Source organism: Castor canadensis, chromosome 4 (genome assembly GCF_047511655.1).
Source record: "Castor canadensis chromosome 4, mCasCan1.hap1v2, whole genome shotgun sequence".
Taxonomy (NCBI): Eukaryota; Metazoa; Chordata; class Mammalia; order Rodentia; family Castoridae; genus Castor; species Castor canadensis.
In genome coordinates this window covers 52,037,550-52,053,185 of record NC_133389.1, presented here as the reverse complement: position 1 = coordinate 52,053,185, position 15,636 = coordinate 52,037,550, and the positions used below count along the sequence as shown (strand labels likewise).

The 15,636-nt window shown below is 37.3% G+C and overlaps 1 protein-coding gene across 6 annotated transcripts in view; it reads right to left on the bottom strand.

The window, feature by feature from the left end:
- Positions 1–15,636, bottom strand: part of Rbbp8 (RB binding protein 8, endonuclease) — a 100,499-nt gene that overhangs the window by 80,706 nt on the left and 4,157 nt on the right. For 2 of the 6 annotated variants that reach the window (XM_074070151.1, XM_074070149.1), the window contains one exon: positions 748–954. In XM_074070151.1, the coding sequence (XP_073926252.1) occupies positions 748–856 (109 nt within the window). In that variant the 5' untranslated portion in view covers positions 857–954. The other 4 variants (XM_020182588.2, XM_020182586.2, XM_020182587.2 and 1 more) reach the window with 4 other exon arrangements.

Below are 15,636 nucleotides of genomic sequence, written 5' to 3'. Positions count from 1 at the left end.
CAATACCGCCATTAAAAAAACCAAAACCAAAACCAAAAACCAACTCCAGTGTGCTGTTAAAGATACGTTAACACTACAGTATTAAACCTATGGTTGCAACAAGAAATCAAGAAACAACTGTGAGACTGGGGACGTAGGTCAGTGGTAGGCTAGTATCCACAAGGCTCTGGGTTCTTCCCAGCACCACCAAAAAAAAAACAAAAAGAAAAAAATCACAGAAACAATTATAATCTGAAGCATTTCTCACATGCAGAGAAAGTGTATTGAACATTAAACATCAGAAGTATGCTGCAAATAGGTTTCCAAAGGTTTGTCAGATAACTGAAGTAGTATTTTTACATTTATAAATAATCCTGCTAGTAATTTTACAAAAGAAAATTAAGCATGGCCGTTATGTAACTTGGCTAAGATTACAAAGCAAGTAGGCAAATGAAATTAGAATTCAAGTTCAGGTCTTCAGTCAATAATACCTCTTTTTCATCACCCCAATACATATTACCCCAAATAAGAAACCACAAGTTTGTAATAACTGTGTTGTATATAGCTGTTTATAGTTAGAAAGTAATAATTCATCCATAAAAATAAATCACAAAAAATTGTAACAGGAAATGTCCCTTAAAGATAGGACATTTGAACCTAAACAAAGTTAACCTCTTCCTTTTATTAATGTATAAAACTGTCATACCAAGTCAGTTATTGCTGTTATGGTCCCAATAAAACACTGCTGTGTTTAAGAAAAGATTTTACCTTGTACTTCTTTATCATGATACTCCTTTAGTTTTGTCCAGATGTCCTTAAAGTCATTAGATATATCTGCAGAACTGGGGCTTCCACAATTGCCTCCAGAGATGTTCATCTTGCTTAGTAGGTTCCACACTTCTATTCGCTTAATGTCTTCTCACCTTTCCCATTACATTACATGGGTGTGAAGTTGTCTTTGGTCAGGTGATATACCTGAAATGACAGAATGCGATATAAATAAATTTTGCATTTATCTTTATATAATTTGAAAGCAGGACAAAACACAGCTCACCTGTTTCCAGCTTTTCCTTATTTACCTCCAATCTATTATCTTAAAGTTAGGGAAAAGAGGAAAAAACTATGATTGCACTTATTTGGTCTCTTATGTAGTGCAAATTTCTAGGCAAATTTTCTTATACCACCTGGGAAAGAGAAACTGCCTACATTATGTTAAACTGAAAAGTATTCTGATATCAAAAGGTTTGGAATCATTCATAGTCAGCACTGATTTACTATTATTAAAGAATTTATTGGCCAGACATGGTGGAACATACCTGGAATGCCAGCACAGCAGAGGTAGAGACAGGAGAATTGAGAATTTAAGGGTAGCCTGGCCTGCACAGCAAGACCCTGTCTCAAAAAACCAAGGCCTGGGAATGTAGTTCAGTGGTAAAGCACTTGCCTACCATGTCAGGACCATGGATTCCACCTCCATTATCATCATCATCATAAATTATTATTTTTTAACTTTTGAATTGATGTGAAATATAACACCATACTGAACCAGAAACTGGAAAACATTCTGAACTATCCCTGATTTAACAAGCACCCACAGATACATATACATCTATATACACAAAAAGAAGTCATAAGAGAATAAGACAGGTGGCTGAGATATTAACACACAGGAAGTCTTTGTGATGTATCTCAGATACCACAAAGACTGATGAATACAGAAACTAAGCAATTAGGGTAAAGCTATTTTGTGTCTCTTTCAAAATAAAGGTGAGTGATAAAGTTTGTTACTTAGGTAGTCCCTGAAAATAACAGGCTATTAAGAAATTCAAGTGGATTAATAAACATTTTAACATGTTCCTAAATAAAATCATTAATTAGTGACCATTAAAAAAGCAAAAGAAGAACTGGATGTGAGGCTCAAGTGGTAAGATGCTTGCCTAGCCAGCGGTAGTCCTGGGTTGAAACTCCAGTATCACAAAAGAAAATAAAAAGTAAAGCAAGGCAAAAGATTGCAAATTCCAGGCTAGCCTACCCTATACAATGAGACTATACTCAGGAAAAAAAAAAAAGTAAAATGATTAGCAAATTCACTGAAATCTTATTTGTCCCATTGGCCAATGCCATTGCTAACCACTGCCCAAACAAAAGGTTCTCTTGTTAACCATTTATTGAAGTACCTGATGAAGGAGCTAAAATAAGCAATAAAATTTCTATAGGGAACAAGAGTATGTGTGTGGAACCACTTAGCAACCTGTAAAGCACTACAGAAACAAATACACACTTTCATTAAGCTTTTCAAAAACTGCAGTTAGACTTTTAGAATAATCAGCAAAAGCTGGATATAAGTAGATTGCAAATAATCTTAGGAGTTACTGTTAATGACCTGGCCATTAATTTTTTAAAAGGTTTTTATCTGATAAAGGGCTAATACTGAAGTATTGATGGGGGTGTGCCTCAAGCAGTAGAGCACCAGCCTAGCAAGCTTGAGACCCTGAGTTCAAACCCCAGTACTGCCAAAAAAAAAAAAAAAAAAAGGCGGTGTGTGTGTGTGTGAAGAGATATATAATGAAGTATTTAAAAGTAAGCCAACGTATTTTCTGGATTGGCTTGAAAATGCACCAGCTAAAACAAACAACAAAAGGGGTGCTGGCTGGGGAGATGAAACAAAACCAGGCGAACTGGACAACTACTAAGTTGAGGGAATTGGTGTATGAGGCGTTCATAATTGTAATCTCTCTCTCGTGCATGCCTATTTCCATATTAAAGTGAGATTAGATGCTCTACCATTAACACAGCTGCTTCCAAGGGCCTACATTATTGTCAGTAAGTCACCATTTATTATGTGTCTAACTGTGAGGGTGAATGGTTACATTCACTATTTTACCTAATCTTCAGGACAATTCTACCAAACAGCTACGATTATTAATTTTATTTTAGAGTTGGGGAACAGGTGTAACAGAAGTGACGTGCCCTAGGACATGGCTCTGTCAAGGCTGGGATTCAGATTGTGAGCACAAAAAAAGAATCCTCTGTAGCAACAACAAAAGCCCCAACAAACCACGTTAATAAAAGCATGCTATTTCTATTAAGTAAATACTTTAAAAGTTTAATTAATGAAAAATTAAATAAACCAAGTTTAGTGCCCTTTAAGAAATGCCTCTATCTTGAGATAGTTAAATCAAGTGCCTTTTTTTCTTTTTTTAAGAAAAATTACCTAAAAACACGATCAGTATCAAGCTTGCAAATTCTGGCTCACAAACCCCTGCACTACTCCACACGCCCAGCACGTTTTGCCGACATCTTTTAGCCCTGAACCGTTATTCGATGCACAGTCAGGAGCCTTCACCTCTCAGACCGTACACCATGGTGGCTCCAAGGATCGACTAGTGACGCTCCATTAGCGTCCCGTGCACTGTGGCCACCACACTCAACTTGCTCATTACGTAATTTCCTGTCACACAGTGAGGCAAGGCAACTGCACCCACGCCGAGGTGCCGCGGCTGTCCCTCTCCGCTCAGCAAGCTTCTCCTGTCTCAGGCGCCCTTCAGGAGTGGCAGAACCGACGGGGTGCAAACGCTCCAAAGGCGACCGCGCGGGAAGCGCGCGCTGCACGCTCGGCGCATGCGCGGGACGGGCTCGGCGCTGGGAGGCGCGTCCTCTAGTGCGCGCGGGAGACTTAGGAACACCAGAGAATGCGAGCGGGGTCCGTCACCACTGAATTTAGCCCCGGGTCAGCTTGCATCCGCAGATACAGCCCGAGGGCCTCGCGGCTCCCACAAATCCTGAGCGCCAAACCCCTTTGCTGAGCGCACAGCTCCAGACCGGAAGTAGCCGCTACAACCCAGCGCTCTGGGTAGGGAAAGGAGATTCCTCTTACTCACGGCTTCCAAAGCTGCCTTGAGATTCCCGAAAACCCCGGGAGGGAAGTGGGCGCCCTCGGGGGCTGCGAAGCGATGTCACCTCGCTGTTCTCTTTGGTCCCGTTCACTTATCAAACTGCTAAGCCCTGGCCTGCTGCTCCCCAGGGGTGAGGGAAGGCCGGAGGGCCGCCAGCCCGGCAGGGAGGCGGCCGACCTTCCCGACCCCGCCCCTCCCGGGAGGCTTGCGACGTCACGTGACGTCACGCGGGAGTTCCCGCGGCACTACGCCCCTCCTTCCTGCTGCGGGGCGGGCGGAGAAGCGGGTTTCTGGGGTGGCAGGGGTTGGAGGGCGGTCGCTAGAGAGTGCGGTGCCACCTGTGCGAGCCGCCCGAACTGCCTGGCCACCGCCACCAGGTTTTTGAGATGCCCTGGAGAAAAGTCAAGTCGTTTTTTGGAGCACTTCAAGTTGTTGATGTCATGTGAAAGTTGTCTTAACAATGTATTCTGACCTGGGGCCATCTGCCTAAAAGGAGTTAAAATTATGTGGGAATGGACAGGAATCCATCTCTGCCCTTTGAGCCTTACAGCTGTTGCCTACAGTTTTGTCGTGTGACCTTGACAGGCCTGGGTGGCAATGTCATATTTCAAAACGCTGTCTATTTCGCTGAGGTTAGACGGGAAATTTCTGGCACACCTGAAATGAAAAGGAATCAGAAGCGACCACCATTATTTGTAGGGACAGCATGCTTTTAGGTAATTTTTTTAAGTCAAGTTTTCCTGTGACTGTTGTTTTATATTCAAACTGATAGTACGTTTTCCTGTTCATCTTGGATAGGAAAGGAAGCAGTGTTTGGAACCATTAGAAATTCTACAAATGAAAATAAATAGAATTACGGTATCTTTTTAGCCAGCCACCAGTAGTTTTCTGTAAGACTTCTACTTGAGAGAACAGGGGATATTATAATTTTTAAAAGTTGAGTACTTTAAAAATCATAAATGAAAGGTGTAAAAGTGTTCCACCTATCCCAGATCTTAAAGGGTTAATAAATATCCAACTTAGGGGGGCAGGGTTGAACATACCTATATGTGCCATCCTGTCATATAAAAGTTGGTGTCTTTAAAGAAGAGCGCTGCACATTCATTCCTTGTTACAGTAACTTAACACTTTTAAAAACAAATGGATAAATATTGACTATGCCTTTTTTTTTTCTTTTTGTGGATTTAGGGATAGAACCCAGGGCCTCTGAATACCAGGCAAGTGGTCTACCATTAAGCTCAGCCAACTATGCCATTTTTAGTACAACATAGCATAACTGGCAAAGTGAGGCCTCTATAAATGTTTATAATAGAAATAGAGTTTTGGTATAAGTGGAAAGAACCTGTGTTCAGTTTGTTATTTAACAGCATACTTATGGTGTACAGAAAAACTGTCTGAGCAGGATGACCCAACTTCCTGTGGTCTCTGCCTATGACTCTACTTCGTTTACGTAAATCAAAAACCAAAGAAACATCCTTGACAGGTTCCTCACCAAATCCTGTCAATTTTACTTACTAAACATCTCCTAAATCCACCTTGTCTTTATCACTACATCCATAATCTAAAATATTATCTTTTACCTAATCCATTGCTAGGCTATTTTCCATATCCAAACCCTTTCCCTTCTTTGGTGTTCAGGGAAATTTTTAAGCATCTATTCTCAATTTGTGCATATAACTAATTTAAAATTATGTGTGTGTGTTGCTGAAAAAAATGGTACATAGTCTAATGAGTAAGGTACAATCTTTGGAACCAGATCCCCTTTGTTTGAACCCTGATTTTATACTTCCCGAGTGACCTTGGACTGGTTGTTTCACCTCTGTCACATTTTTCCTGTGTGTAAAGTGAGGATTACAATAATACCAATGTGGTATTAACAGGGTATGAAGATGAAGTGAATATATGTAAACCACTTAGTGCAGTGTTCAGATATATAATATATGCTCAGTAAATACTAACCATTAGGTTGGGTCTGGTGATGCAATATGTAATCTCAGCACCTGAAATGTAGAGACAGGAGGAACCTGAGCTACATAGCAAAACCTTGTCTCAAAAAAAAAAATTAAGTAGAAAACTAGCCATTATTAGTGCTTCTGAGCTAACAGACTGAATATTACAATGCTGTGTGTGTGTGGTACTAGGGAATGAACTCCTCACTTGCTAGACAAGTGCTCTACCACTTGAGTCACATACCCAGTCCTTTTTTGTTCAGTTTATTTTTCAGATAGGCTCTCACACTTTTGCAGTGTTTTTGCCTTAGCTGGCCTTAGACTTCCATCCTCCTACCTCCGCCTCCTGAGTAGCTGAGATTATAGATGTGGGCTACAATGCATGTCTTACAACAAACTTTTAAAGACATTTTAAAGGATAAAAAGTATATAATTAAAAACATATCTTTTCCCCCTACCTTAAAGTGTGTCCACTTCAAGAACACTTCTCTACATTATAGCACTGTGACCTTGAAAAGTAAATCCAATAATGTCACTATACAGCCCTTCAGTGGCTTCCTGTTGCTTTTGAAAGCCGGTTTGAACTATGCCTGCTGCCTCTCCAGCTTATTTTCATTTTCTGTTCTCAGCCTCCCTGGCCTGGTAGTCATCTCCTAGGCATTTGCATGCTGTTGTTACTGCTTGAGAATTCTCCACCAAAACTACCCCTACCCTTTGCCTAGCTATTTACCAGTCATGTTTTTACTTTGTTCCAGTAGACTCTTAGTTCCTTTTGTAGCACCATGTACTCCCTATCCTATACTTTTTTTACAGCTTTAGTTATTTAATTAATTCTGTCTCTCCCCACTAGACTTACGTTTCTTAGGTCAACAACCATGTCTTGTTAACCTTTTTATCTCCGTAAACTATCACCTAGTAGCTGCCACAAGAGTCAGTACTCTGGATAAATGAATAAATTGGCATCCCTTGATGAATTCCTATTTTTTAATGTACATGGAAACCTTTGGATATGTTCAAATAGCTTAGATTGCCAGGTGTGTTGGTGCATTCCTGTAATCCCAGCATTCAGGAGGTGGAGGCAGGAGGCCAGCATGGATGACATAGGGAGACTATATCTCAAAACATAAAAAAAAAACTCTTAGACTTTTCTATATGGGATTTTATAATGATCACTTTAACAATAGCGGCCATAATTATAGATATTTGCTTCCGTAGGAATTTTCTAAATTATGAAGTCCTAAAGATTTGCTAAGAAAACATCTTTATCAGAAAAAGCAGTTACTTTAAACTCTTCATAATACTGAGTTTTTTATGTTTTATGGCTTAAAACAGCACTTCCAAAGCTTTTCAATTTTAGCATACTTAGAAAATGAATACCAATGGCCCCCACTTTAAGATTATTCACTTTCTGATTTTTTGACTTGGCAATGGTGTGAAAGAGATCTGTGTTTTAGTAGAAACCAGGCTTCAAATTTTGACTTTTGATCTTTTCCTGGGCTAGTCATGTACTGTGTGATTCTCCGTCATGATGCTGGGCAGCTCCTTGTTAGTTAGGTGATCAGGAAGGAAAATAACTGACACTCTACAGGATACTGTGGTGCTAAACTAGGATGTTCAGTAGGTTAAATGTATTAAATGCATTTTCAGCTTAAACTATTTTTAATTCACCGTGGGCTTATTGGGATGCAGCACCATTGTAAGTGGAGGAGCATCTGTGCTGGCATTGTACATTGTGATAACAGAGTAAGGCTGCTTCCACCCAGAGACGATAGACATTGGAACTACCCCACACCCAGCACTGCCACCTGGAGGGCTGGGGATATAATGTCTCAGCGCATCTGCAACCCATCAGAGGCCTGGATGGGACACTCAGTTTAAAAATTGTGTGGTGAAATGGGTCAAAATGGTAAATTCTATGTTAATGTATATTTAACCACAACTTGAAGAAAATTGTGTGGTAGCAATAAAGTGTTAGGATTCTTAAAATTAGAATTTGGGAACACATGTAGATTTTAACATCATTTACTCAAGCCATTTATTTTACAAATGTTATTGATTCTAGTTTACGGTTAATTCCTATAGGTGGATAGCTGAGTATTTGAAGGGAAAATCACATATCAGGTTAGACTGTTCACACTAAAATTACATGATTTTAAACTGCATGCAGGGCATTAGTTAATCCTTAAAATAACCGTTGTTCAACTCCTGTTTGTTTTGCTGTCTTTAACCTTCACAATATTCCTCAAGTCTCTATAGTATTTTCACTTTCAGATGAAAAGCTAGTCCAGATTAAGTAAGACAATTGAACTCAAAAGGTATGAGCTTCCTAGGCTTCCTCTTTTTTCCTTTCTTAGCTCTCTGAATTAGGCAGTCCACATTAAATATAAAAATACAACCTTAATCCAATTGCTTCTCACCACCTCCTTTGCATGGGCCTCAGTCTAAGACATCAGCAACCTCATCTACAGCAGTGCCCTCTCCTGAAATGTTTTTAATCAATTATCTTCCCCTCCTCCCTCATTTTCCCTTACTATATATTCTCCAATGGCAGTCAGAGTGGTCCTTTAAAATCTTCCAGATTATCATTCCCATGGTCAAAATGTCACAGGGTGTTCCCATCACTTTAGCATAAGATACAAACACCTTCCTATGGTCAGGACAAGTCAATCACTACAGTCTACTGATATTACCTCCTAAATATAATTTGAGTCTTTCCATCCCTACTCTTGTTGCCCTAGTTTAGGCCCTGTTTCTTATTTAAATGACAGCCTTTCTGCCATATCACCTTAATCTAGTCTCCACACAGCTGCCTGAGATCTAAGCCTTTATTTCTGACCTTATCACTCTTTGCTTAAAACCTTTCATTGACTATCCATTGCCTAAAGGTTAAAATTCAGTCCCTTTAAAATGTCACAGAAGCCTTTAAGACTCAGGTAGTCCTGCTCCCAATAGACAAACCTAGTATTTCCCTTACTCCTCCTTCCTATCCACTTCCACAAATGGCCTTCCTCATTCTCCCATACCCTCAATACGTATCATTATCAGTGCACTAATGTCATTATATTGGAATTATTTTCATAAAGTTTTTCTCTTCTCCACCGAGGCTATGGGCTTCTAGATAGAGATTGTGCTTTCTTATTCTCAGTTTTCCTGGTTTTTACCCAGAGTCTTAACATAGCACTATCCCATAGAACTACATACATAATTCAAAAATGTTCTATTAACCACATTAAAAAAAAAAGAAACAGGTGAAATTACCAATGTATTTTATTTTACCCAATTTATCTAAAATATTTCAACATGTACTTAACTAAAAATTCAGGCTATTTATTTATTTGGGGTACTGGGGTTTGAACTCAGGGCTTTGCTCTGGTAGGCAGGCGCTCAACCACTTGAGTCATGCCCCCAGCTCTTAATGAGGCTTTTTACATTCTTTTTCTTCATACTACGTTTTTAAAGTCCAGTATGTATTTTACCTTTACGGCATTATCTCATTTCAGAATAGCCACATTTCAAGTGCTCAAGACCACACGTGGCTGGTGACTACCGTTTTAGACAGCTCAGAGCTAGAATATAATGAACAAATTAATTTTGAATAACAAATGAAGTTTTATGATTCACCTAAAGAACCAAGTTGGATCAGGGAGTAGGGCACGGTATCTGGCTCTCAATCTAATGCTATTTCTGCTGTTTGTGCTGGGAATTGTGCCCATCTCTCTGCACTCCCCCTGTCATTCCCTCCCTGTCTTCCCCAGCACTGAGTATCTGTATCTCTAGGCTCAAAACTTTTAAAAAGTAAGGACTGGGGATATGACTCAAGTGGTAGAGCACCTGCCTAGCAAGCTTTAGGCCCTGAGTTCAAACCCTAGTACTACAGTATAAAAACCAAAACAATGACAACAATAACAAAAAACTTAAAATAAGTGATTAAACTCATTATGATTGTTTAATACTTTCCAGCACCTCTAATATGAACATGTAATACTGGTAAGTTGGGGTGAGCTGTCATGCCTACAGTCTGAACTATTTTAAGAACAGGACGAAAGATTCTTTGAGAGACAGAGGAAAGAGAAGTTTTACAACAAAAGAAAAGTATATTAACTGTCAATATTTGTGTTGACTTAAATGAATGTTGATTTAATTTTTAAAAAGTTGTTTACGGTAATTAGTAAGTAGTGTTTGTGGGTAAGAGTGTACATGTATTAATGATCTTGCTCCAAGTGCCAAAATGCTTGGTTTATGGTTTGAGTGCCAAGATTCCAATTGGGTTTAACAGTTTTATAATTGTTTTTAAAATAGTTAAAGTTAATATTCATGGAGGGTGCCAGTATCAAAGTTTTTATTTTGACAGTGTCTTAGCCATCCATTTAAGTGCTTATGACAGTCATTAAAGATTATACATTGCTTTTCAGTTAGAAAGAATGGTCTCATATAGTCTGGCCAACTTCCAACTTGGTAAAGAAGCTTACTTATTTTGATGAAAAATATATATAGCTACACTGGACTAAGTTTCCTTTTCCATTTTCCTATATAAGTTATTAAAGTAGTTTTATTTGTTTTTAAACACCATTCATTGAACTACTTCCTTTCACATCAGCAATGGGAAAGGTTTAACTGGATATATATTTGTTCAATTTAGGAACTATCTCTTTATGCTTGATATAGAAGTTTCCTACATAATTTATTCATAATGGGATGATTAAGAATGTTATTAATCTTTTATTTGCAAAATGATTTATCATTACTGGGCAGGGACATGTATGATATCTATGGACAGTGTATTCAGTATGCATAGATACAAAGTCCAGGAATTTTGTTAAATGGTTAGTTAGCCTGTGGGCCTCCTCTGTAACACTGGCATTTAGAAGAACCTCGGCACTCACTGCTGAAGAAATGATAAAAGAACTCAAGAGGGACCACTAAGACTGTAGACTGGAACATTTACTTTATTTTGAGAATCCTGAAAACAATACTTTCTCTTTTTATCCAGTAAAGTGCTGTACTGCATTGTCCTGCGAGCATATGTATAATGTTATAACCATGATGGGAATTGGGATTAATATTTATTTACATATAAATGGAAACTATTATGAAGGGCTACTATTGTGGGGCTGTAAAAACAAGTCACTGACACTTGGAGTCTATTTTATTAAAGCATTCCTTGGTAGGTTCACAAGAGCAAATGTTTAACATACATTACTTTGCTTAAAAATAGTGATTCATGTCTTACATAGTAATTTTTTTCATCTACAAATTGATGAATTTGTTCACTGCTTGCAAATAATTGTGATCTTTGATGTACTTACTCCTCAAGAATTATAGATGTACTTCAAACACACTATCTGACTTTTTTTTCAGCCTTTATTTAAAATGTTGGCTTTTTGCTTTTCCTAATCTATGTGTTAGTATAAGTTTAAGGAAATTCTGCTAGTTACCTTTCCAAAGGTAAATTAAAAAACTCAAAATGTAGCTGGTGTGGTGTTACACACCTGTAATTTCAGCACTCAGGAAAATGAGGTAGGAGAGTTGAGAGTTCAAGAACAGCCTGGGCTACATAGGTGGACCCTATGTAAAAATTTTTTTTCAAAATGTTTTGTGTTCATTTAAATAGGAGGGATAAATTCTAGTGTTGTATTAGAATAGTAAGTTGGCCATAGGTTATAACAATATGTTATAACCTATATACTTCATAAGGAATTAATGGTAGAGTATGTGCTTAGCCTGTGTGAAACCTTGGATTCAATTCCCAGCACCAAGAAAAGAAAGAGAGGAGTTGAAGGATTTTGAAATGCTAATTACCCTGATTTGATCATTATCTGATTTGATTATATACCTTTACTGAATTATTACATTGTATCCCATAAATATGTACAATTTTAACAATAGTCTTAAAAATGTTTAGCTCCTCCAAAGGAGACCCTGAGTTTTAGCCAGTATTTTTTTTTCAGTTTTACTTGTAATAATCAGAAGCATCAAAAATGTATAGTGAAATTGTATCTTAACCCACTTCACACTGTTGATGACTTTTTTATTGTGGTATATAAAATATTAAGGCTGAAATCAATAGGTTTCTCTTCCTACTCTAGTAGGCTTCTTATGTAAGATGACCTGGCTTACCAGTCATAGTCATGGTTAATGCCTGTTGCTCCAGTTTAATTATTAATAGGGCTACTTTTTATCTGAAAATGTCCTGGTTTGAGTGGTAAATCATATGATCAGAAGCTATAAGGAATTTGAAATATAAACCAATAAAAAATGGGAAGATTTAAATGCTCTTTTGTGGTCAGGAATATTTCCTTCTCATCTTTATACAGATCCATCTAAACTCTGTTTAGATTACTGCATGTGCAAGCAATAAAATAATTGTACTTTTTGATTTACTAATAGTAAATCTGATAGGAAATTAATTCAAGAATAATTAACAATGATAAAATACAAAGTACTTTTCCTATATATCTTCTCTTTTAACCTGAAAATACCTGTATATTATAAAGATAGAACAGGTACAGTTTCCGTTTTCTCACAGCAGCTGAGAAATGGTGGCTTGACTAACACTATCTGTATGAACTAGCAGATAAGTAGACCCAAATTTGACCCAGTTTTCTGGCCAAAAATCATATATATTTACTCTTGGTATACCATGCTGTTTTTGAATAGTATTATCTATACAAAGCTTACTTTGTGTTTTTCCATTTTTTAGTTTAGAAGTATTTTTGAGAAAATAATGAAATAAAGCTGCTGAATTTTGCCCCAAAACATTATTACTTAAAGGTTAATTTGTAGCTCTGGTGTATTTTTCTGTTTTTTTTCAGAACACTTTACATTGTAAGAGGTTATGAAAAGGACTTTTAAATTTGACAGCAATTTAATTATCTCACAATTGAGAAGAAAATAAACTGGGTTCTTTTGGTCAGGGTAGAGTCAAGCACTTACTATGAACCATCCCAGTTCATTTCTAACCTCTTTTGTATTAATTATTTCTTAGTAATTTTTGCATACATGCACTTTTACTTGCCTTACAAAAGATGTGAAATTTGGCTTTTAAAAAAATGTTTATACTAGCTTTCTCATCCCAGAGTTGTGGATACTAAGTTTAAAATTTAGCAGCCTGAGGTATGTATAGTGGTTCATACATATAATCCCAGCACTGAGCCAGGAGACTGAGGTAGGAGGTTACAAATTTGAGGTCAACCTGAGCAAGACCTTGTCTCAAAAAAACAAAACAATAAAAAAGGGTTAAAGGGTCTTGAATTATGTTGTAATCTCAGAAGGGACTGGAGCAGGAAGTGCTCCAAAAAACTGTGATCATGTTACAATATTGGGGTCAGAGTCTTGAGCTAAGAGAGAAAATCAGGCTTTAAACAATGGCCCTATCTCTGATTATCTGCATGTTTCTTAGAAAAGTATTATTTCCCTAACTGAAAGATAAGAATATTAATACTTATTATACCCAATGGGGGTTGTTGTGGGAATTAAATAATATATTTGATTTTTTTTTTCAGTACTGGGCTTTGAACTTGGCTTACACTGTGAGCTACTTCACCAGTTCTTTTTTGTGATAGCTTTTTTTGAAATAGGGTCTCTTGAATTATTTTGCCTGGACTGGCTTCAAACTGTGATCCTCCTGATCTCTGTCTCCTGAGTAGCTAGGATTACAGGTGTGAGATACCGGTGCCCTGATAAAATTTCTTAAAGACTTCAGCCAGGTGTGGTGGTACATATCTGTAATCCCAGCATACTGGAGGCTGAGGCAGGAGGATAGCAAGTTCAAACCCAGCCTCGACTCCATAGAGGGTTCAAAGCAAGCCTACGAGACTGAGACCCTGTCTCAAAAAAAAAAAAAAAGACTTTAGATAAGTTTGAATCAGCTTCCTATTGTTGGAGCAGAGTGGCAGAAGGTTTTCCAGGCAGAAAGTCTGTGCAAAGCTCAGCTGGGGTTGGGGTGGAGGGTTAATTATGAACTCCGGAAACCAAGTAGATAATTATGTGTTTGTATAGGTTGATATTGGGAGAGCAGAAGCAGCCCCACTGAATTTGCTGATGAATTCTAATCTAATTCTAATCCTATTGATTAAAATGTAACTTTGCTTTGTTTATCAACAAAATGAAAATAATGTATATATGCTAGGTAGCTTTCAGAATTGTTGACAGGATTGAATGAGACTGAAGGCCTTTTGATATCATTGTCACACATTGTAAGCAGCTGTTGTTCAGTAGATAGATTTAAGAGTTACAGCTAATCAGAAACAGCTCTCTAATGCTCAAGTTGTTTTAATTGTAGTGAAATTGTTGAATTGCTATGCAAATTGTGAGAGATTTATATAGAAGGGATCAAATTCTAATTTAAGTACTTTAACATTATGTTGTCTTACTTGAGTTACATAATTAAGTGTAGGTAAGGCAGGTTTGTATTATATGGTTGTTATTATTTCAATTATATTCCAAGGGTTGTAAATATTATCTAGCATAACAGCAAAATTACATAGAAAGGAAAAACTAATAAATTCATTTATTTCAGGAATTAGTGCTTGTAAGAAATCCTTTAGTTAATAGTGATGTATGATCTTTCCAGCTTCAAGTACAAGAAAGGAAATATTAGTATAAATGTTGGTGCATTTTGATCCGAGCTAATGCAAAGGCCTGAGTGTATTTTATTCCTTCTTTGAAAAGAGTATCTGTTGTTATTGGGCTTTCTTCAGCAGTGTGTGTCCCCACTTTTTCTTACTTGCTGTGCACTTTTCAGCTCAATTATCCATTTCATTCTTATTCAGTTCTTTAGCTACTTTAATGACCCAAGTGTTTTTTGGTTTTTTTTAAGCTCAAGTATTTAATTATTGTAAAAGAATTCAGGTTAATTTTCAGCTATGCCTTGTCAGATTTCTTTTTTTATTTGCTCCTATTTCTCCTTCACTTTGTCTAAACTAAGTTTATACCTTGTACAAACAAATATGGCATTTTCTTAATTAAGGCACATGACTAGCTGTTCAGTTTTTCCATTTTTAATCTGCTTGACTAGAGCCTTCACATAGTGTACTCTTCAGAGTCAAGCTCTAGGATCACATGATAGATTATAATGAATTACTTCTTGTAACCAGACCCTCTTGGACACAGTCCAAAACAAACTTGTACCATTCAAAATTCTGTGTTTCTCTCTAAAGAAAAGTGTTACTCGAGGGTCCAATGTGGTCAGTTTCCTTTTTTTATGATCTTACCCATGTATTCTTAAACAATAGTCTTCAGATCAATTCTGGGCCTAAAAGTATTTGTAGAGTACATACTAATTGTTCCTTTTGCTGCTATTTGGCCCTTTAAAACTGCAATCAAATTCAGGAAATGAAGTGTAGTTTATTAGAAAATACTTTTCTCACAGAAGGTCAAGTTTCAGTGCATCTCAGGTTTTGTGGGAATGGATCAAATACATCAGACAAAAATAAGCTGAAGTTCCTTACTTTCCATTTGAAATTGCTGTACTAATTTATCAGAAAATCCATTTAGTTTTATTTTGTGTTAGAATTCTATTGGTAAAACTAAAGAAAAAGCAGTTTGCTAAAATTTGTCCTATAATACATATCAGACACTTCTCAGGTCCTGCTTGTCCCAACCATTTGGGTACCAACCAGGTTTGTGTAGGTAAAATCTGACAGCCCCTTACCTTACTTTCTAGTCTAGTGGAAACAAGTTCACAACTTCAAAGTATAAGAAATTAGCAATCTATGAACTAAAGGAAGTCAGAACTGGTACATGTATGCTACTCTTTTGTCTTTTGGCAGGCAACTCTGAGGTGGTTTCATGGCCCCTAAGAACATACTGGG